At 41.1% G+C, this 22,488-nt stretch overlaps 1 protein-coding gene across 4 annotated transcripts; it reads right to left on the bottom strand.

Moving 5' to 3' along the window:
* Positions 1 to 801: 801 nt before the first annotated feature.
* On the bottom strand, positions 802 to 22,220 carry GPRC5C (G protein-coupled receptor class C group 5 member C). Of its 4 annotated transcripts, none has more exons than XM_087956015.1 (5): positions 22,049 to 22,220; positions 9,614 to 10,687; positions 6,244 to 6,338; positions 4,728 to 4,886; positions 802 to 4,575 (listed from the first exon to the last, which is right to left on the bottom strand). In XM_087956015.1, exons 2-5 carry the CDS (start codon positions 10,644 to 10,646, stop codon positions 4,543 to 4,545), a joined length of 1,320 nt encoding a protein of 439 aa, XP_087812141.1. In that variant the 5' UTR covers positions 10,647 to 10,687; positions 22,049 to 22,220; the 3' UTR covers positions 802 to 4,542. The 4 variants fall into 4 exon arrangements, with proteins under 4 accessions (XP_087812141.1, XP_026531567.2, XP_026531566.2 ...); XM_026675782.2 differs by having other exon boundaries at positions 21,980 to 22,210; XM_026675781.2 differs by having other exon boundaries at positions 21,533 to 22,209.
* Positions 22,221 to 22,488: the final 268 nt, after the last annotated feature.

Raw genomic sequence — 22,488 nt, 5'->3', positions numbered from 1 at the left:
AGCAGAGCACTTCGGGCAGCTAAATAATTAATGGAGGTGCGGTTTATTCAGGCTGCCATATCCGGGAGTGGCAGAAAAATTGCTGCCAGTACGAAAGGCTATCTGGCTGAGGGATGTAGCCCCTGAACTTGGCATGACCTCCAGTCCACTGTGTATTAATGGAGGTACTCCAGAAAAGTTTGTTAGGGCTGATGTGTTTTGAAAACAATGTCACGCTTCACAAGACATTATGGTCGTTTCATGTCTCCTGCTTGAGAAACACCTCAAGCATAATAACAAACTTCGTGGAGCATTTCAGCAAATAGATGACATAGCAGTTTTTTAAGACTTGTTAAAAAGAGCCCACAATGTTAGATGGACTAATAAATTGCTGTTCTTTTTTTTTTTAACTAAATCATCATTTTTGACAGAACACAATAATAGCTGTAGTTAGAACACTGGTTCTGTTAATACAATTCAACGCTATTGATGCTATTCCTTTAAAAGTGGAATATGCAAAAATATTTCTTAGAGGATCTTGACATACATCATATATTCACAAAGTTTGCTCATCATTCCAGAGGATAACTACAATTATTTGAGAAAGCAGTCTACTGCCACTCCTAAAACTATCAAGTCCATGCTAAAAGCTAATAATATAATGTGAAGTTTCTTTTCCTTCTAATTCACACCATCACATACTGGCCTAATCTGGCCTGAAATGACTATATAAGGAGAAAGAAAAGAATGCACTTTCCTAGTTTGATAATGAAATGTTTGCAAGAAAACAACACCAAGCTCAGAGAGCACTAAGGACTCCACTAAGGAAAAAAAATATCTTTATTCAGAAAATATATTTATTCATAAATATCTTTATTCATTCTCTGTCTGTAGACTGGCACCCCACCTCCAAGTTGGTAGAAGAGCAAAAAATAAGCCACCTGTAAATTTTTATTGGCTAGAAATTCAGAGAATTGCAAGACTAATGCAGCTACATGAGTAACCGTCTAAGGATGAGGCTGGAATACACCACAATGTCAACCACCACAAAATACAATGTTAAAGTGCATTGTACTTCCATAAGAAAGAGTGACATAACCAGAAGGACCCAAGAAGAGCCTGCTGAATGAGACCAATGAGCTATCTAATCCAGCATTCTTTGTCACACAATGTCCAACTAGATAGTGTAACTTCTTGGTTATTCTTTAGTAGCTGGTATTTAAAATAAGCTGCTTTTAAGTTGATGATAATAAAAGCCCTAAAGCCAGGTAACAAACCTGCAATTTTAGCAAGAAACAGGTAGCCAGTTCTTGATCACTGGACTCCTAAATAATGAAAGATTCTCCTGCTTGTAGATAGGTTGAAATGCTATCATCACACAGAAAATAGGGTCTTGCCACCTTTATTTTCTAGAATCTAGAGTTCTACAACATCTGGTACAAAGCATCTATGGATATTGTCAATTATCCACGTCTTAGTTGTCCCAAAGATGCTTTTCAAAAGGCAACTGGACCTTCTTGGGATTTTTTTCCTTGAAAATGTTTCACTTTTCATCCAAGAAGCTTCTTCAGTTCTGCTTCTTCTTCAGATCTGAAGAAACTTCTTGGATGAGAAGTGAAACATTTTTAAGGGAACCCCGCCCCCAAAGTCCTGTTGTCTTTTGAAAAATACCTTTGGGATATCTGGTACAAAGATGAGGGGACTCTTATCCAATAATTCTGAGAGGAAATCATGGCCATAAGGAACAATATTTCTGCAGGCTGGATAAAAGAGAGCACGTTGGAGTCAATGTTTATTCCTCAAAAATGTATTACAGCTAAAATTAGTAGTATAAATACCTCGGCAGAGTACTTATCTTTTCAAAAAAGTTAAAAAGAATAGAACAAGAGCAAAACAAGAATATTACCCAGACTGGAACGGAATGTTATGTTCCATACATTGTCCAGAAAATAAATCTTGTGTCAAATAAAATTATCTGAGTTTTCAAATCGTAGAATAATTAAGTTCAATGTTCTGGGAAGTCCAAATCCTTCCTATTAATCAGCTGAATCCATCAGTTAGGAAATGCACAATAAAGAGTCAGAAGAGAAACATTTGTAATTTTTGCCCTTCTCTTTCTCAACTCTTCCTCCTTTGTTCTCAAACCCACAAAAGAATATCACAAAACAAGTCGTCAGAAGTCACTTTTAGGGGGGAAAAAAGATATTTAATTTGTCAGACAATTCTGAATTTGAAAAGTCATATCTGATAAGAACCACTTCCCCAATCCACTTAAAGAGTAGTCTGGATGAAATAGCAGTCAGGGACATTCCTCCTTAGTCTTCTGCCATTTACCCAGCTTCCATTAGCAGAGGGAGATTACATCATTCCTCATTATCAGAGCAGAGAATCTTTCAGCCAAAAGCCAGAAGCAGACTCATCCTCTAGCAAGGTACAGAGCAGCATTCTCAGCAAGACAAGCAGAAATCACGACTCAATGCAAGCCTCTTCAAGACTAGCTAGGGTCTGAGTCAGTATAAACTTGCTCCGTCTGCTTCCTGAGCACAGACTCTACAGGCAGGATATGGTCCTTCTATAGACAGTAGAGAATACCTTTCCAATCAGAAGACGGCCCAAAGAACTCTCGTGGAGTCACTGTCCCCACACATTTGGAGGCTCCTATTTGGAGAAGTCTGGAAAAGAATTTACCTGCTCAAAATGCTTGCACAATCAAAGCAAGCTAAACTTCAGAGGACATCAGTCTAGGAGGCCAGGAGAAGACTTGATGAAAATGCATTGCAAGAAACAGGAAGTGCTTCTTTTTACCAAGCTAGCTTCCTTCTCCTGCCAGCATGAGAGAAACAGCATCCCTTTTCAGCCCAAAAGAGAAGAGGCAAAGAGAAAAATGGCACACAATAGCAGCATAAGGACAGGATGGACATAAGCCAGGAACTAGCACACCAAAACATGAAGAGAAAGGGGGATACCATGAAAAGAACTGAAGGCATATCAAATAGATTTATTGAGGCGTAAGACTGTGCATCTCAGAACCCACCATCAGAGGTGAGGTGAGACAACTCCACAGGGGAAAGTTTTTGTTCCAGAGTCTGAACAATTCCCCAAGGAACAGCACAAAAAAGATGAGAAAAGATAAGTCAGCATAATAAAATATCCTAAATGGAGGTGACTCATCCTCACCTGGTGAGGACGAGGTAAAGCAAGATGAGTAATGCCAAAAAAGAGACAATTACATTTCTGTAATGAAACTGCCACTCCCAGGTGTTTTTAAGCCTGACAGAATCCATTCAGCAGCACAAGCTTTTACAATGGGAATAGTTTGTGCAGTTACATGACACCACCCATCTCTTGTAAAGCCCTCTGGCCTCTCCTTGCAATTAAATTCCTTTACTTTCCCTTCATAGATCTGCATTTCCCACCCCACCCCACCCAAATCTGGGCAGTTTTCTTGCACTTCCGCTCTGGTTGGGGTGATAGTCCTTGTCCTTCAGTTCGAGAGAAGATCAAATTAAGGAAGGCTTATCCATATTGAAAGCACAATCGGCAATGAACTTTTTTGACAAAACAGTTACTGACAGCAGTCTTGCAAATTCCACCATTTTATGTGTCATTAAAATGAAAATATTGTTTTAATATAGTTTCCTTCTTTCATGTCCACTGGTGCCTCCAACATATTCAATCACCAAGTTGGTTGTCAAAGTCAGATAAGAATGTTTAGACTCTGACCACAATGTAAAGTAGATCCAACATCTTGCATAAACACAGACATTCAAAGTAAAACATCAAGCATTTTTTTAAAAATATGCAGCCTTAATTTTCATAAGAGGGAGGGATTAACAGAAGAGGAGATAATAAGGATTCCCAAACAATACCATGATGTCACATTCCAGGGCTTGGTCCAAAGACAGAAGGATTAGGAGAAAGCAAAACAGGCTTCAAATAAGAGTTCTTGCTACATTTGACCAGTTTCTCTCTCTCCGTTAAGAAGAATGGCCTCTATTAAAGAATAATTGGAGTGATACCCTTCTGATTTCCAAAACACTCTCTTGTGGGAGTAGACATGAGATGGGAAAATGCAGGAAGCATCTATTCCTCCAACAAGAGGCTGAATTGTGATCTGTAGATTGGAACTTCTCAGCACTCATAACACCATATTTGTACAAAATGAACAAGATTCAATGCTCTGAATGTGGCCCATCATTGGTGGGGTGAAAATAAGGGAAGCTCTCAAAATACTGGCAAAACAGAGGTGGAATTATAAATTTGACTGAAGGCTCCAAGGAGAATAGAAGGCCCACTGTTCGGAACACAGAACAGGAGGTGGCATCCTGACCCAGTGACCCAGATTTACTGTAACAGATGTCAAGTAGAACGCTTGGTTTATGCATGAGAAAAAGAAATGCATTGCCTCAGCAACCAAGATGAAATTTTCTCAGTTCCCAGGATAACATCTCCATTCTCCATGTCTATCTGAGGCCTTGCCCCGGTTAGATGCTCCTTTGTGGAGGCAGGCTTTGTAAGACATCCTCAAGGACCATAATGTGTGGAGATCAGGACTCAAAACTTCTACCATCTGTGCTTGCTATATGGAGATGAAGCCTAAGGCAAAACAAGACATTAAGAGGTTAGGTTTTTTAACATTAGGGATGTAACTGGGAAAGAGACAGACTATTTTACACAGCATATAAGTAGAAAGGTCAGATAAAAATTCAGTTGCTCCTAAGATTACAACAGAATAATCCAAGGCTTACCATTTCGCTCGCTTGCCCGTTCCTTCCATCTTTCTGAACTGATGCTTGCTTACTCTGTGAAACATAAGCATCATCAGCACGCAGGGTAGAATTGGCACTGCCCATCATTTGGCTGTTGGCTGTAGCACGAGGGAGGATGACATCATAAGGGGCATTCAACTGAAACCCACAAAAATAATAAATAATAAAAATAGGGCAAAAAGTATAATCATGTTTTCGAAACGTGACTGTAATTGCAAAAGAAACCAAACCAGTATTGCTGATGATGCCAAAATATTTTAAGGCAATAAAAAGGCTTTCATAGACTTATATTCTCAATAAAGGAGAATATTTGTAGCTCAGGGTTGAAATGAGGGCTCTTTGATACTCTCTGAGCTTGGTTGTTTTCTTGCAAACATTTCATTGCTCGAAGTAGGTAACAACATCAGTGCTGTTGATGTTTATCTTGTTTAAGTAATGAAACATTTGCAAGAAAACAACCAAGCTCGGAGAACACCAAGGGCCCCTCACTTGTATTTCCTCATTTCCTAACACAGTTACAAGCTTACAGTCTCACTAAGGCCTGTCAAACTAGCCTTGACATTTGCTAGCTTTGGTAACTATGATGTAGGTTTAGAATTGTGCGGGAGAAAATTGAATAGAACAAGGAAGACTGAGACATTTTGAAGGTAAACCACTGCTAAACAGTAATTTAGGGACACTATTCAGGAAAAATGAGCCTAATTTATGCCATTTTACTTTAGATCCACGACTGAAGGTTTCAAATCTTTCCTGAACCCTTAAAGCTTCTTGATTCTTTAATTGTACAAGTTCAAAACTTCAATAACAGTTGCCCAGAAAACTGCTGGAGAAGGCCTGGCTCTCACAGAAAACACCTGAGGCACTAAATTAATGTAGGCAATGTCAACTCAGGTGAGTAATTGAACAAATATTCACAACTTAAGCAATAACTGAGCTAAACTCCTCTGCTTAGGAAAATAGAGATCAAGGGGATTTGCCATCTCATATCCTTCTGTGTTTGGGAAGTAGGCCTTACACAGTTGTAATCACAGTTTTTGTTTGTTCATTTTGCTGTATAATGTTTTTTCTTTCCTTTTCTGTATATGGTAAATTGTTCGTTTTAATTTTATTTCCATTTTTTTTCTTTGAAAATGGAATAAATACTATACAAAAAATCAGATTAAAAATGAAAGCAATGAATTTGCTATTTTAAACATTTTTTTAAAAAAGGTTTGCGCAGAAACATCCATGAGACTATCCAGCTTTTATTTATAGATTACACCCTCAAATCTCTCCTGCTTGTGATGACCCCTTTCAAACCGATATCTGACAAAGTTTTTGGATTAACATCTCAGAGAAGCCTTCATTTTTCTGGTCAAACATAGCCACTTCTTCTAACATCTTTTATAGATCCATTTTTTTTTTTGTTTTAAGCCTACTACCCAACAAATTAAGCTAAAGTCAAGGCAAGACGAGAAGGAGAAACAGCTGCCAGCACAACAGCACATTCACTTACAGGCCCACTGTGCATTAAAGTCATCTCTGTGGGCTGATAGACGCTTGTCAGAAGCTGCCCATTGTATCCGCTGTATGGGGACACTGGCTTTTTAGCTGGAAAGAGAGAAGCCACAGGACAACATCATTTAAATATACTATTCCAAACATTTTCACAAGCAAAACTAGATAGCATGGTTTGAATGGCAGGCTCTGGAGAATAATGCTGGTCAATAACTTAAGACAACTTGGTTTCTAGATCAGGGGTGTCAAATTCAAGGGCCACAGGCTGGATCCATGGGGTGTTTAGATCTGGCCCACGGGGCTGCCATGGGAACAGCGAAGGACCGGCCCATGGTGCTCTGCCAGAGCACTCGAGCTACCACAGGCACCCCTGACACGAGTGACGTCAAGTTGGCCATGCCCCCCCCCGAGCTCCCCCGAGGTCAAACACAACCCTGATGCCCTCAGTGAAATCGAGTTTGACACCCCTGTTCTAGATGTAAAATTATGTTGATTTTCTTGGAATGAGAGAACCTGATGTGGTCAACTCTCCGCAGCCAACTCACCTCAGGACAACTCACCATGGCCAGTTCATCGAGGGACAACTTGCTGCGGGACAATTCAGCAATTCAATTTTAAGTATTTAAAATAATTTAGAAATTGTTTTAATTTCTGTCGTTCACATTTTATTTTGTCCATCCTTTTGCATCCTTTTTAAATTTATTCTATTCCACCATTTCTTCCATATTAATGTAAGTCCTGTCCAATGGCGAGTTGGCTGTGGTGAGTTGCTATGTGCTGAGTTGTCCTAGACCCAATTTTCTAGCACAGTCTTATGAGAAAGCTTCCACCTGAGACTGTAGGGTTTCATGTGAAATAAGAGAAAAATTATATTAAAATCACTTTTGGGGCTAAATTCTCAACAACTGTTTGCGGCACCCCACAGTTTTTGGCATTTTTGTGTGTGTGTGTGGCTGGCTTCGCATGTATACTTCTGGTTTCTGAAAAAAGAATGCCCATTAGGGAAAAGGAACTCATTTAATGACCACTGTGTTTGCTTAAGAACTACAGCATTTGCTTAATGACCATGGCATTTGTTTAACAACTGCTGCAAAATAAGGTTGTAAAATTGAATGCAGTCATCGGGCACCCCAACTCCACAACAACCATGACTTATGACTGTAATTCCAAGCTCAGTTATAATTGTAAGTCAAGGACTACATGGTATATCTGTATTAAAATCTTAGCATACTGGTTTTATGTGCCCAGGTACTTTTATAGCTCTAGGAGCAGGGAAAGATTAAAAATAGAAAAAGAGAGCAAGAGAGACCCTAACAAATAAAGTCACAAGTTTGTATAACAGTGTATACTTTAAAAAAAAGCTAAACCCTTAAAGCTCTTCCCCAAATTAATGGCATCCTTTCTTACAAGTACACCTATATATAAACACATATCTATAATTCTTTCCAGTGAGTTGCTGTTGCTTATTAGCATCGTCTGATCAATGTAGTCCAATGAAAAAGCCATAAAAAAGCTACTGGGACTTTTGTTTCATAAGCTGCCCATAAAACAAAGTCTTGTTTGCGGGTAACTATAGACGAAGTAAGTTTTAATGAGCCCAAGGTGCTTGGAGACTTTCTCTGAACAAGAAAATCCATCTGGATTTATGGCACTCAAGAGACAATGTTGGTTGTCTTGATGCTCTAAAGTTGAGCTCTTTCCAGCCCCTGCAATATGGCTGATGTAATCAGTAAGCCAATGACAATAATCCATACTTTCAAACTGACGCATGGGCCTAAAATAAATTTTGCTTATTATGTTGAGTCCATTTGTATATGATACACAATCAACAGGTTTTGTCCTGCATAGCATCAAATCCTAGCTGGTTTATCTTCAACTCACTTAAATAAAAAGGTGAACTCAGCTACTGGGTGTGCTATTCTAAATTGATTTTACCTTAGCTGAAAATAGTTTTAATGTGGTATCTTGGTTTTTATTTATAGTACTACATTTCTATCTTTCTCAGCAGGCAGTGGTTTCTGGCCATGTCAAAATATAAGGATATTTCTGAAGGTACGAGCCTAGAAATTCTGTAAACACATAATAAATTTACTTATCATTTATCACTGTATAAACTTAGATATAAACTCTACTAGATTTACTTCCTCCCAATAAAATATAGCCATAAACTTTATTATTTTATTCTACATGTAAATTTTAAGACAGAAAACTAAATTATAGAGCAGCTCAGATTTAGCAAAGCTGTCTGATTTTGATGCTATCAAAAATATTGTTCCATCTTTTTTGACAGTCTGTCAAAAAGGATATTGTCTGTTTTTAAACGCATCTTTTTTTTCTTTTTCTCTTTCTCTTTCTTTGTTTCTTTCTTTCTTTTACATCTCCTCTTCTCTTTTCTTTCCAGTTTGTAAGACCGAGTGTTCTTTTTTTTTTTTTCCCTTTTGTGTATGTAATGTCGATATGTTTTTAATTGTAAATTTAATAAAATTTATTTAAAAAAAATATATATATATTGTTCCATCTACTGAGCTACTGTCCAGCAGAGTTAGAAAATTCAACTACAAAGAATTGTTATAAGATCATAGAGTAGAATTAGATGGCATTGATACTATGTAAACTCCCTGCCCCAAAAGTTCACCACAATGACCGTACCATTCTTGAACAGATTACAGGCTACCCAGTACTCCTGGGAATCGACAAATTTAGGCAACTATAACATCATTCCCTGAAAGAGGCAGTTGTACGGATCTGATTCTTTATAACCACCAGATGCAGCTATTTTTCTGGTCTTCTCCAGCTGGGTCACAGATACCAATGACTATGATATCCACCCATAGGCAACATTGTTCTAAGCAAATAATTTTTCAGGACAATTACTCCTTGACAAACAACTATTTGTTTAGAAACTGTTTGAAGTTACAACAGATCTGAAAAAAGTGACTTACAACCACCTTTCAAACTTATGATTGTTGTAGTATCCCTATACTCACTTAATGAAAATCCGGACTCTTGGCATGTGGCATGTATTCAAGACAGTTCCAGACCCCCCTCCCCCAAGTCCTGGGATTGCCATTTGACACCTTCCTTGTTGGGGTTCTGATAAACAGAGTTAATGTGGGAAGCCAGATTTACTGAACCACATGATTCACTTAACAACTGTGGCAAAAAAGGCCATAAAATTGGACCCAATACACTTAACAACTGCTTTAACAATGAAATTCTGGCCCCAGTTGTGGTTGTAAGTCAAGGACTACCCATAATCATTTTCATGTCTACATAAAAACATGTTAAGATATGTTTAGTATAAACCTGCATGCAGTTCTTCTGATTACAGTTTTTTCCCGGTCTCCTCATCAGTATCACATGCCTACCTGAAGAAGGTTCGTCCATTGAGAAAGCTTTGTTCTCCACAAACATGCTTTGGGATTTCTGCTCCTTGAGGATTGTTTCATAACCAACCCCCCTTGTGGGGTAGACATCATCCTCATAGGCCTGCTCTGGTCCTGGCTTGGTCACCTGAGAAATCTCAGGAATGATATAAAACAAAACAAAAACTGAAGCATTGGAGACAAGAGCAATAGCCAAGGTGGGGTCATCCCAAGTTGATCTCTGGTCCTGCTGGTTGCCATAAACATACATAACAATCCATACTATCCAGATGGCCATGGAAAAGGAAGTAGTAAGGAGAATGAAAACGGCATGCTTTCTCCAGTGCTTGTGATGTCCCCACAAGACAGGCCATGTAGCAATGAAAGTAGCTACTTGCAGGAACATTACATAGATGAGTGCCATAACAAAGTCCTCGTTCTTCAGGTCACAGGGATCCTTGGTAGTACCATCATTCCTCACCACAGTAATAATGAGCCACTCAGTGTTGATGATGACTTCCACCAAGACGAGGACAAAAGCCATGCCAAAGGTGACCCATCCCCGAGGCCCAGTGTTTTGCCGGGCAAAGAAATTGAGACTGAGGCTATGGGCAGCCAGGCAGGAGAAGCAGATAGCAAAGAGGACGCCAAAGAGGAAGCGTCGTGAAGCACATGTTGAGAAGCCTTGCTTGACAATGAAGGCAAAGGTCAAGCAGAAAAGCCCCAAAGTGCCCAACAGAAAGAAAGCTTGAGTCCCTATTAAGCTCTTCTTCCGGTAGTCTTGGATAAAAGGCAGACTGGCCACTAAGACCACAGTGAGGACAAAGCTGATGACAGCCCCAAAGCCAGCCATGGCTTCTAACACAATGCCCCAGGCGACAGATAGGTCACAGAGGTTGTAGTAGATGGAGTTCAAGTCCTTGCCACATCCTGGTGGTGGGGATGGTGGTGGTGAAGTCGCTTGAGCTAAACATGTTGTCATGGAAAGCACAAGAAGCCAAAGACATGGCAATAGTGTCCTGGGTGTAGCCATCATGATGGAATGATGGCAAATATTCTTGGCTCTTCAGGAAAGAACTAAAGGAAAAAAAGAAAAAGAAAAGATACAGTGTCTATATGAAAATGCTGATACTTTAAATATTTTTCTTCTCCAGACAGATCCAATATTTTTGCAACTGAGAGTCATTACTTGGCCTTTGGATCATTACTTGGCCTTTGGATCACACACCAAATTGGACACAACCAGGACAAAGTAGGGTTTATTACAGCTGAATAAAATAAACACTGTCCAAATAAATATTTTCCCTTATTCCTTGTATCACATTAAACATTACAATATGATGGTAACCTTTAGAAAGGTTATGTAGCCAGAATTTTGGAGGCCCATACAAAGCCTTGAAGCCTCTCTAACTCCATGCTAGTCATGACCATGTTAGTTAGGCCTCTTTGGTTCACCTCTTCAAGTACCTTTAATATCACTGCTAAGCTCTTAACGGTGTCTGTCCTAGGTTGATTATTACCCTGAGAAGTACTGTGGAAGATAGAAATGCTTACAGTGGGAGGGTTAGCCAAGGATCAAGGTTTATTTGATACAGCCCTACTTCTTGAAAGCACTTTTCCATGCCAGCCAAACTACATATTCCAGAAGACAGCTAAATTTAGAACTTTTAATTATGAGAAAGTTCAAGTTTATTAAAGTAACAGAGCTGGGTGATTGAATGTATCAGACTTATTCAGCTTGGCTCACTGAAACTTTAAGTTCCATTATCCCCCAATCATGGGCCATGCTGGCTGAGGCTTAGAGGAGTTGTACTCCAAAATTCTGGAAGACAGTTTATAGAATGACTCAACACTTTATCCTGAGTTGTTCCCTAAATCTAGATCAGAGAAGGCTAATAGTTAAGGCAGATCAAGAATTAATTTTCTAGTCTGTTTATATTATTTAGCTAATAACAGCAGCACTCAGATATAAGGGCCCCTGGACCTACAGTACTCTAAGGTCAGAAAATCCAGTAGTAGTGTCCAAAGTAACATTGATGTGATTGTACCTAGATTAAAAACAACTGCAGCTAATATGGCCAGTCAGTAGTTGTTTTTCCATGACAGATTTAAACTAGCCTACTCCTTTTAACTTGTGGTTGACCAAGCCTATGTGAATTCATGGTTCAGTGAACCCTCAAGATTAAATCCAGAAGCCTAGGTTAAGTTTACTGCGGGTAAAACATGATACAGACAGAAGCCACAAGGGAGCACATAGGTCAATTATTTGATTTGCTATGAGGCAGTTTTTTATATTTCTACCTCACAGTGTTTTGTGGCTTGCAGCACAGTTAAAAACTTAGAGCAATCTGAAGGACAAAGCATTATGATACTAAACTGTAAAAGTAGCTATCCAATCTTAAACATGGAATTAAAAAGAATATCCTAAGACAGCATTCCCCAACCTTTCCAGGTTTGTGGCCCAGCACAGGGGGATGGGGGGGGGGAAGGGGGATAGTTTTGTGTGAGGAGCAGGTGCGTGTGTGCCCTCACTCACGCAAGTGGGGCTGTGAGCACCAGAGCTCACCGAGAGCACCAGTCGGGCTGCGAGCACTGCCAGCCCACCATCACATGGCCCAGTTGTGAATAGGCCGTAGTCCACAAGTTGGGGACCCCCGCCCCAAGAGACTAATAATCAACAATCTGGCCAATACAAGCAATCTAAAATTTAAAATAGAAAGAAAACAGTCATCATCTGATGTCAAAAGCTACAAGCAGCTGTCTTTAAAAAGGTTCGGAATAAGATGGCAGGAGCCACTGAGCAGATGGCCTGTTTAAATTAGAAAGAGAGGATTTTCGTTCCCCTCTTCCTTTCTAGTTTCTGGGAAAATTAATATATTAGAAACACACAAGAGGTAGATGGGGTATCCTGTTGTATGAAGTTAGCACCCGCCCCTCTCCTAGGAGGATGAAATATTCTAGGAAATATTAAAAAGGCAGAATATTATACCTTCCTGGATGAGAAAAGGAGAAACATGCCCTTGGAAAGCAGTCCCCACCTTTGTTAATAGCCCCAAAAAGACATCTTATCTACAACATAAAAGCTCCAGGGTAATGGGATTAAGACCTGGCCCTCAGGACATGATAGGATTAGCCCTCTACCCATCTCACCACATGGCACCTGGGAAGATTACATCACCCAGCAAGATTCAATCAAGCTTGTGACTCAAGACAACCTACAAAGTTACCTCTGCATGGTCCCATGGGAGTCTGACAACCAATCAGGATACATTTCTTGCCACAGGAACAGGGAGCAAAGCCCAACAGAGATTATAAATCTCTCTCCCTCTTTCACCCATGCGCTCTTTTTTGCCCAGGACCTCAATGTGGTCCTGTTCATCATTAAACCGTCTTTCCAAGCAGTCTCCATGTTTCCAGTGTCTTTCTTTCAACTTGGAACTGAACCCAGATAGACATTTCTTCCAACACTGTCAACAAGAAAATCTCTATCAGGATTCAAAGAGAAAATTGCTGCAAACTCTGCACAGGCATCAGGAAAGGTATCTAGCCAGTAAACGCTCAGCTCCACCCACTTGTCCTGATTCCACCCTGAAGTAAGAGATTGCATGGCTGTTGTGTTGTTGTTTTTTTTAAAGTCAAGCAGGTTAGTTGGTATACCAATAAGCTGCTTTTGGTGGCTACTGGAAAAGCCCAAGGGATGAATGCTATTGATGTAAACATTTAACAAAAGTTCAAAGCAAGTTGAGAGAAGCCTTTCCTTCTTCTGTAGAGCAGTAGAAAAAGGTTTGTGCCACCTCCCACTTCTTTTGCTAAGTTGTGGCAGAGCTGATAGTAACAGACTTGTGACGTTTGCACAGAGAAAAGGAGGCTGATAAAACAGTGCAGGGGTTAAGTGGGGGGGGGGGGCACAGGGAGGAGAGAAACTGCACAGACTCCACATAAAGAACCTCTCTCTTTGGCTAAACTGTTCTGGGGGACAAGCATAATAAGAACGTTGCCCCTCCATTTCATTGTATAAAACATTTGCCAGCTCAGCTGTGCTCCTCTGAGATATCACCCTCTAGCCCTCCCTTTGCTGGGCTCTTACTCAGGACTGCCTGGTTCCCAAACTCAGAGGAATCCATGTACTTCTAAATTCGGGAGGGGGTTGGAGTGCTCACATGTCTCCAAATCTGATTACTGCAAGGGACCAATCAGGCCTAAGGTGTGTTTCAGGGGCTGATACTTGGGCCGGGAACTTTGTAGACTTCAGTTTCCTCTCTATTTAGAAGGCAGCTCTGTCTAGACCAGAGGTCCCCAAACTTGGCAACTTTAAGACTTGTGGACTTTAACTCCCAGAATTCTCCAGCCAGCTGGCTGAAGAATTATAGGAGTTGAAGTCCACAAGTCTTAAAGTTGCCAAGTTTGGGGATCCCTGCTCTAGAAGGACTGAGTTTTCTTCTATAGGCATGCAAATAACCCACTTTATATCTATGGATTCGGGGCTTTTCAGATTTAAAAAGCAGCCATCCAGTTCCATAGGGGGGAAAAAACTCATTCCCTACTCATTCAGACTATCATCCTATTTGCTGAACATTACAACCTAAAGAAGAATTCTTAAACCTTCTTCATATCCAATTTTTCACAGTCTACCAATAGTAATCTTGACACCAAAGGTCAAAGGAACCATGCATCAGAGTGTCAGAATATAAAGCAACAATTTTTAGTAGGGATCCTTTAAAAGGGCCCTGTTGCTAAGGAACAGATCAGGAAATCACTGAGCTCTTGCTTGTTAGATATTATTTCTATTTCATGTGGAATCTCAATTGTTTGGGTTAAAACTTGAGTTATAAACTTAGCTTTTAATATTGTACTGTACCTCTGGGGTTGAAAGCATATGAATCCTAGTTGCAACAGCTAAAAATAATAATATTAAAGCAGGAAAGTTATAAGCTATGGTTAAGCAAGAAAACATCAGGCCAATGAATTTCCTGTCCAGTTGATTTCTATTTATTTAGTCTCTATGCATATTTTACTACCATTTCTGACAACAGACTTTTAACCAGTAACAACATAATAACTGAAATAAAATAACTAGCCCAATTCAGTCATTGTCTCTGGGTGATGGTGATAATCCTGTGGAGTTTGGATTTATATAAAAAAAATTTTTTTAAAGTTACCAACATTATTTCCAGCAATGTTTCAATGCAGTAAAAAAAATGGCAAGCTAATTTAATAACAGCTTTTCAAGTCTATTAATTCTAATATTTACATGATCTTTTTTAAGCTTATGTAAATGAGCACTGCATGAGTTGCATGCTCTAGACATCAAAGCTGGGTCGGTTTACCCTTATAGAATATTATACTTTTCACTGAGAGATGATTTAGCATTATACTCTAAAAGCTACAGCATCCTCCAATATCCCTTCAACATACTCATGCAGCCTTAGCAAAGGAAGCACCAAAATATCTTAAGCAACTACATACCATAGGAAGCCTACAGATTTTAGAGATTTAAGCAAAATACACAAACACTTGAACATCAAATATTCCTTTTAAAATGCACTGTCATATAACACCTTAAATTACTCATATGAACAAAAGCTAAGCTCCCTAATTTAAGAGGCTGCTGAGATATGACTCTAATAGCCATCGTTTCCTTATTAGCACAATACTGTGCAATTTCACTTTAAAGAGCATTATTTGTGAAGCTTTATTCTGAATGTCTTATCAGGAAAAGAAATAATCTCTCTCCCCCCCCCTCTCTCTCTTACACACAAACTCACTTTATCACTATTACCAATGGGGGGAAAACATTTGCAAAACATCAAAGTCAATTTAGAGCATACCAATGACGATCCAAACAAATACACACCTGACAAGTGATGTGTGCAGCATCACTAATACACTGGCCCTAAATAAATTATGGTTATTTGGAAGCTATCAATTCTCTAGTTTTAACCTGCTTGCTCCAGCTTGAGAATTAACAACACAAAGGTAGGCATTTCTGGTATCTGAACTACTGTACTGCAAGCCCAAAGTTCATATAACTTAATTTTTAGAAAAAGGGGCCTGGCAACTTGGCCTGCATATTCTAACTGTGGTTGATAGTTCAACATGTGGAAGGAGGGAATCTTGTCCTCCTTAGTGCAATAGATCATGTGCGTGTAATTTTCTCAATTCTCATTCCCTATCATAGGGAATAGTAGCCTCCTCTTTAACATAGTAGCTTCCTTGAGCATGACTCTCTGTGTGTATACACACACATACATATTTATTCATGAAAACACAGGATTATTTTTCTCTACATAGCCAGCTACAGGGTTGCCAGTTCTGAGTTGCATACAGATACTAGAAGATCATGATGAGACACAAAAACCTAAGTTTTTGTCATCTTCTAGTGAATGACTAGATTTTTTTTTATATCCTGGATATAAGCTGTCCTATCTAACAAAAAGAAAAAATCAGGGGTCAATGCATGGTCTGTTAGCAGATGATGTAGCCTTTTTGCTAAAATCACAATACAGATTTTGTTCAATCAATGCCTGGATAAGATCAGAAAGGCTGGATAAAAATATACTAAACGAGTAGGGATTCTGAGCAAGCTAGTTACTGTCATCTCGATTCTTAGAACAAGCACTTTTGCCCTGCTCCCAAGTGCTCCAATAAACTATTTGATTCAGCATTAATTAATGTTGCAGAAGCCTAAAGTAAACATTGATGCTTACTTCATTGCCAGTTCCTTGGAAATCCACCCCAATAAACTTCCCCAAAGTACTGATAAGATAGCTTAGCTGTTAACCTTTCTTTAGTTCCAATCTTGAATCAGCAGAAACAGATCTGTGTACAGGATACTGCTAAGTTGGTGAGGACTTCAATTTTTCGCAGGAAAAATATCCAATAGGAGTATAGCTAATCTATGTATATAAAAGCAAAATACCACTCATGCATCATCAAAAAATCTCCAGAACCGTAAAGCCTACAAACTTGAAATTTGGCATGTATGTTCCTCTTGGCTTCTAGGTGCTCATTAAGAAAGGATTTTTTGAAATGACCATCAGAGCATTATTTCATATATTATTATTAACACACTCTAATGCTAAGGAGTTCTACTCCCCCTCCCCACCTGAAAAGAAATCTGTTCCAAATGCAAAACACAAGCAGAGGAGTTTCAGTTTCAGTTTTACTTTCACAGCACCAAGCAACTTTAGTACAGAGCAGTAGAGCTAAGCCATGTCCAGGCTCCATGCTGTCTCCTTCTTGCTCACATAGCAAATACTATTTCAGTTTCCAAACAGCCCTCAACTCTCTCACACACTGACAGGACGCTAGCCAGATGAATACCGATGGATGCTGGTAGGGAAAGGCAGAATTTTTTCCCCTTATTTTCCTCCCCAAAACTAAGCCCAACCACATAGTTTCGTAGCGAAGCACGGGTATCGAGCTAGTACTTCATAAAAGACTACAATGGATATGCCTTTCCCCCCATCTATGACTCTAAAAGGAATGGGGGAGAAGATCCATATTATCATTCTCACCAATCAGAATTCATTTCTTGTACAATGCTCATTGATATGTTATAGCCCCCAGATGCAATTACAAATGTGTAATTTGTAGGAGGCATCACTAGGAAGCTTCTCGTACTTCTAAAGGTGTTCTCTGGAAGATGGCACTGAATCACATCTGGTCAGATAAATCATTTGATGAAAGGACAGCACCAAGCAGCTTTCAAGCCTACATTCCCTGACCAGTAATAATCACTATGTGCAAAACAAAAATAGAAACTCTGCATTCTACAATAAATTAGAAGAAGGCTCTCTACATGGCAGCTCTTGATTAAAACATTTGCTTACCCTTGTTGCGGTACCTGAGATTTATCTTAGTTTTCTCTAGAACAGCTATCTAGGGAGGAACTGAAGACCCAGGTTAACATGCTTATTTCATTGTAAGAATGCAGCAGGCTTCTCCTCCACTCATCTTCACTTAGCAGGGGAAATAAAAAGCACCTCTGTTTGAAATCCACTGCTGGTTGGGAAAGGCAGCGTCGCTTGAGATGGATTAAAGGCCTGAGCTTTCCCGGATCTACTTTTCCCAGATTCCCTTTGCAAATAACATGTGGCATTTTCAGGAGAGGTTGGAAACATTGCTTGAGGGCAACGACATCAAGGGCCTATGAGAAGCCGCAGTTCTGACATCTGGTTTCCATGGCAGGCCAGGAGTACAATTTTATTAAACACTTCTGTTTCCATTTCTCCACTTGTACCAAATGATACATTACCCCAGATGCATTTGTGAGCTGCGTCCTCATTGCATCCGTAGACAACACAAACCAAGCACAGTTTACACACAAATATATTCCCCCTCTCCCCAATAGCTTTCAAAGAGTACAGAAATAATGGGAAAAGTTGCTTTATTTCTATAGGTAGTTTTTCTTTCCAAGGCAAACAGGCAAACTGCAGAACAGCCCACAAAGGCCCAGAAATTCCTTTCTTCTATGATTCACACCTCTGTAAGAAACAGGCACCATTTCCAAGATACCCAGAATCAATTACTGGCTCTGTCTGAAGGAGGTTGGCTGCTTCCAGATGAATCTCTCCTCTGTAGGCAGGAGAGGTAGAAATGGCAGAGGAAGGAGGAAGCAGTGAGCAATTATTTCTTTTGGCTGGCAGGAGAGGAAAAGAAGGCATAAAATAGCAAAAGGAATAGCATTTAGACTTATATACTGCCCACAGTGCTTTACAGCACTCTCTGGGCAGTTATCAGCATATTGTCCCCAACAATTTGGGTCCTCATTTTACCAACCTTGGAAGGATGGAGGGCTGAGTCAACCTTGAGCCCTGTCAAGATCAAACTCTATGGGCTATGGGCAGAGATAGCCTGCAATACTGCACTTTAACCACTGTGCCACCAGTGTTCATATACATGCCTTATAGCAGGGATATCAAATTCGATTTCACTGAGGGCCGCATCAGGACTGTGTTTGATCTCAGGGGGCCAAGATCACCGTGGCCAGGATGGCCCTGGACAGGTTGATATCACTCGTGTCAGGGGCGCCTGTGGCAGCCCGAGTACTATGCCAGCAACCACGGCCTCCCAAGCTCCATTTTTGGCTGGGACAGCCTCCTGCAATCCTTTGCCAGTGAAAATGGAGGTCAAGAGGGCAGCCCTCCCAAGCTCTGTTTTCACTGGCAGAAGCCATCCCAGCCGAAAACCGAGCTCGGGAGGGCCACGTTTTTGCTGCCAGAGGCACCGCAGGCCAGTCCTTGCTGTTTCCAGGGTGGCTCTGCGGGCCAGATCTAACCACCCCGCAGCCAGATTGGGGCCTGGGCCTTGAGTTTGACACCCCTGCCTTACAGATTTCAGGGACTCTTTTCTTCATGGCTCCAAACCCACAAGGATGTCTTAGGAAAGAGCAACAACATGATCTTAAATATGCTTGATTACCACACAAAGTCCTTAGCAAGATTATGCAGGTTTGGTCAGCTCATATAGACCAAAAGGCAAAAGTGAGAATAGCAAGTGATGCCCATAGAACAAATCAACAGTGAAACAGAAGTAACATAGACATTATGGAACAGGTGACGATGAAGACATATATGCATATATACATCCTCTACCTAAAAGCACAAACTACCTCTATCTGCCTGCAAAGAATATTCAGATCTACAATTCTGCTCCTAATAAATTGTATATATCAAACTTTCAGAAACTGAGTTTGGTGATCTACTTAGTTAACTTAAAAAAGCACAGCTGAATATAACAAATAGTGGCAATGTTCACTCACCATCCTTATCTATAATGAACTGAACTATATCACTCAATATCCTGGGTTTCCCTGATACAATGAACAAGAAATTAATCTCAGTGGCCAAATTCATGTGCTGCATAAGGCTGAAATGTAGTTGATAAGTTTGTGCTTCAGTATGTGATGCAAACATAGCCAAAATATCACATCCAGTATGAAACATTTTTAAACCTATGCCTGGTTGTGCAAATTCTAGAGAAGGAGTGTCCAACCTTGGCAACTTTAATACTTGTGAACTTCAACTCACAGAATTCTAGCTAGGGAATTCTGGGATTTGAAGTCCACAGGTCTTGCTAAGGTTCTAGGGCAAATGCATAACCCTGTAATGCAGACTGGAGTATATTGTGATTGACAGTTTATGATAGGCTGAATTCTGCAGACCTGCTTTGAGAGGTCAAACAGTATCCATAACACTGACTGAAGTTATCAGTCTATATTATATATTGGCCTAATTCCAAGAGCATACACACTGGCATTTCTCAATTGATGTTCATCAGATGGTTTTGACAGCAACTCCTATGAGCCTTAGCCACAAAGATTGAAAGTCAGAAACAACAAGAATTGTAAACCAAATATATCAAGGTTACCTGACTGGGAAACACTTACTGTATATTTATTCCTTCTCTGGCTCCAGATGTCAAAGTGACTAAACAATTCTGCAATGTTATCAGTTGAGTATTTTGATAAGGAACCTTGATAAGGTCATGGAAACAGCTTGTAACAGCTTATGCATTATTACTTCAAGATAGTCAGTTTGGTGTGGTGGTTAAAACAACAGGTTAGGCCCCGGGAGACTGTAGTCCTGCTTGAGGCACAAAATCAGCTGCGTGACCTTGGGCCAGTCAATCTGCCTCAGCCCTAATAAGGAAGTAATGGCAAGTCATCTCTGAAAAGTTGCTAAGAAAACTTCAGGGTGTTGTCCAGGCAGACACTAGAAATCAACACTGACTTAAAGATACATACTCACACAGATTCCAACTTCACTCATTTTGCCTAGGAAAGTACTAGAAGACCTTCAAGGTCCCTTCCAACCCCATTATTCTACCTTCTATATTCCCTAGTCAAGAAGCAAAGTCCCAGTTTAATTTAGTTCATGTTTGTTTGCAGAAGAGGCAAAAAGCAAATGTTCTCTTTTGGCTAACTCATAACCCCTGTGAATGTTGCCTGTACTCAAGAGTTCTGCATCTTAGAACAGTTGTACAAATTCCCTAGAACCCCTACTTGAAACCAGAAAGAAGAATCCATAAGGTAGCTTGGTTTTTAAAGTCGACTCACCACAATTCTCCACCCTTTATGGCAACATGAAGTACCACCAAATGGCTTGGGGAAAAAAATTCTCAGGCACATTTGTAGTTTTCTTTTCTTCCCAATGCCTTAGGGATAACCTATATTGTTCAATGTCATGCTCCTATCCACTCCAGCCAGCCAAAAGGTTTGAGGGAGGGAGGGAGAGAGGGGGGTCGGGAGAGAGTGTAATACACCAACCATTAAAGAATCCCTCTTTTGCCTTGCAAATTCCCAGTCACCATATTAAGCCCCTGGGTGCTCTTTACAACCTTTTGGGGAGGGGCTATTTTGTTTTCCTCTTTCCTCAACCACACTCTTCAAACAAAACATGAAAGAATGTTCCAGATTGGTTTTTAAAGCTTTAAGCTTCTCCTTGCTGTGTTTTGTTTTGTTAAAGAAACAACATCGGATAATCCAAACGCACACATCCGTATACTTAATCGCCTAGTGCACGCACACACACATCCACACCCAACACCTATCACCACCCTTAAGTTATACTTTTAGAAAAGACCTGGGACCATCATGCAGCGGCTCCATACTTCTGGCGAGTGTTAAGATGACCTGACCGCGCCAGTTCCCATACAAAGCAGAAGCTAAGGAGAGCCGCCTAACAGGAAGCAGGGAGGGCTGCTTTGTATTTTAAGGCATTCCTTCCCCACCTTCCCCGCCGCTGCCGTTTCTGAAAGAAACCAGCGGCGAGGCCCCCGCGCCCCTCTTCCACGCTTCAAGTTATCTTCTGGGTCGGCAGAAGAAGAGACCCCGGGCTGGGCTCGGCTGAGAACTAGAACTCCCTCCGCAGAAGAGCGGAGCCCGCGTCCCCAGCGAGGACCCCAAGCCCCAACGCTTACCTGCTTTAGGTAGGGCAATTAGGCGCTCCTCCCTTCCAAGAAGGTCGGAGCTCGGCGGAGCTGAGGAGCCGGCGGGATTGGCCGTCCGGCGGCCCCTGGGACCCCTTTCTCCCACCGGCCGGAGCCGAAAGTTGAGGTGGCGGGCGCGGGTGGCGGAAGGGGGGGGGCGTGTCGTGGCGAGGCTGGGAACGACGCGGGGGAGAGGCGAGACTGAGCAAGGTCCCTTTCTCTCTCTCTCTCTTCCCCTCTTCCTCGAGTGACGCTCCCGGGCTTTCTGTTGTGGGAAGCTACCCGCTTGACACGAGCATGACATCAGGCTCCATTCAGGGTGCTTATCAGGCCCTCTGGGCAACCAGATTGCAGGCTAATAAATCACCGCCGTGGCCTCGCTCTCGGCTGGCGGAGAAATCTTTGGGTGTCGAGTAACCGAGCTCTCGCCTTACGTACCAGGAGCCCGTCCCGCTTCTCTCGGCTCACCCCCTTGCCCAGGTTCTGTGTGGCGCTGCGATTCCAGACCTGGTTTTGTAGCTGGCGCTCGGGCTGTTTTCGTCCCCGCCTCTTCTCTCATTTCTGCCTTCTGGCTGTGTCCGAGACAACAAATCCCATCCCAGGAGTTGAAAGAGCCGAGAGTCTGGTTGGTCTGACTCGGTCTAGAGAGACTCTCTCGCTCTCTCACTTGTGTAGTTTCACCAAACGCCCAGGTGGGGAAATTCCTACAGAACTCTGCATCGTCTCAGAGGAACGGTATACAATTGGTGCGATTCAACCTTTGGGGCGTTGAAAAGATGCCAGGGGTTGCTGCCCTTAAAGTTCCTTGTTATTTTAAGGATCCACTTTGAAAACGGGAGACTGTGAGTTCAAGTGCTGCCTTAGTCGTGAAAGGCAACTGAGTGATGACTTGGGCCAGTCAATCTCAGCCGATTCACCTCGCAGGATTGTTGTGCGGAAAATAAGCA

Source organism: Notechis scutatus, chromosome 2, assembly GCF_049901735.1.
Source record: "Notechis scutatus isolate UNSWTSFEM ecotype Mainland chromosome 2, rNotScu1.2, whole genome shotgun sequence".
NCBI classification, from domain to species: domain Eukaryota; kingdom Metazoa; phylum Chordata; class Lepidosauria; order Squamata; family Elapidae; genus Notechis; species Notechis scutatus.
Note: the sequence above shows the minus strand (reverse complement) of the source record. Positions and strands in the feature narration are given on the sequence as shown.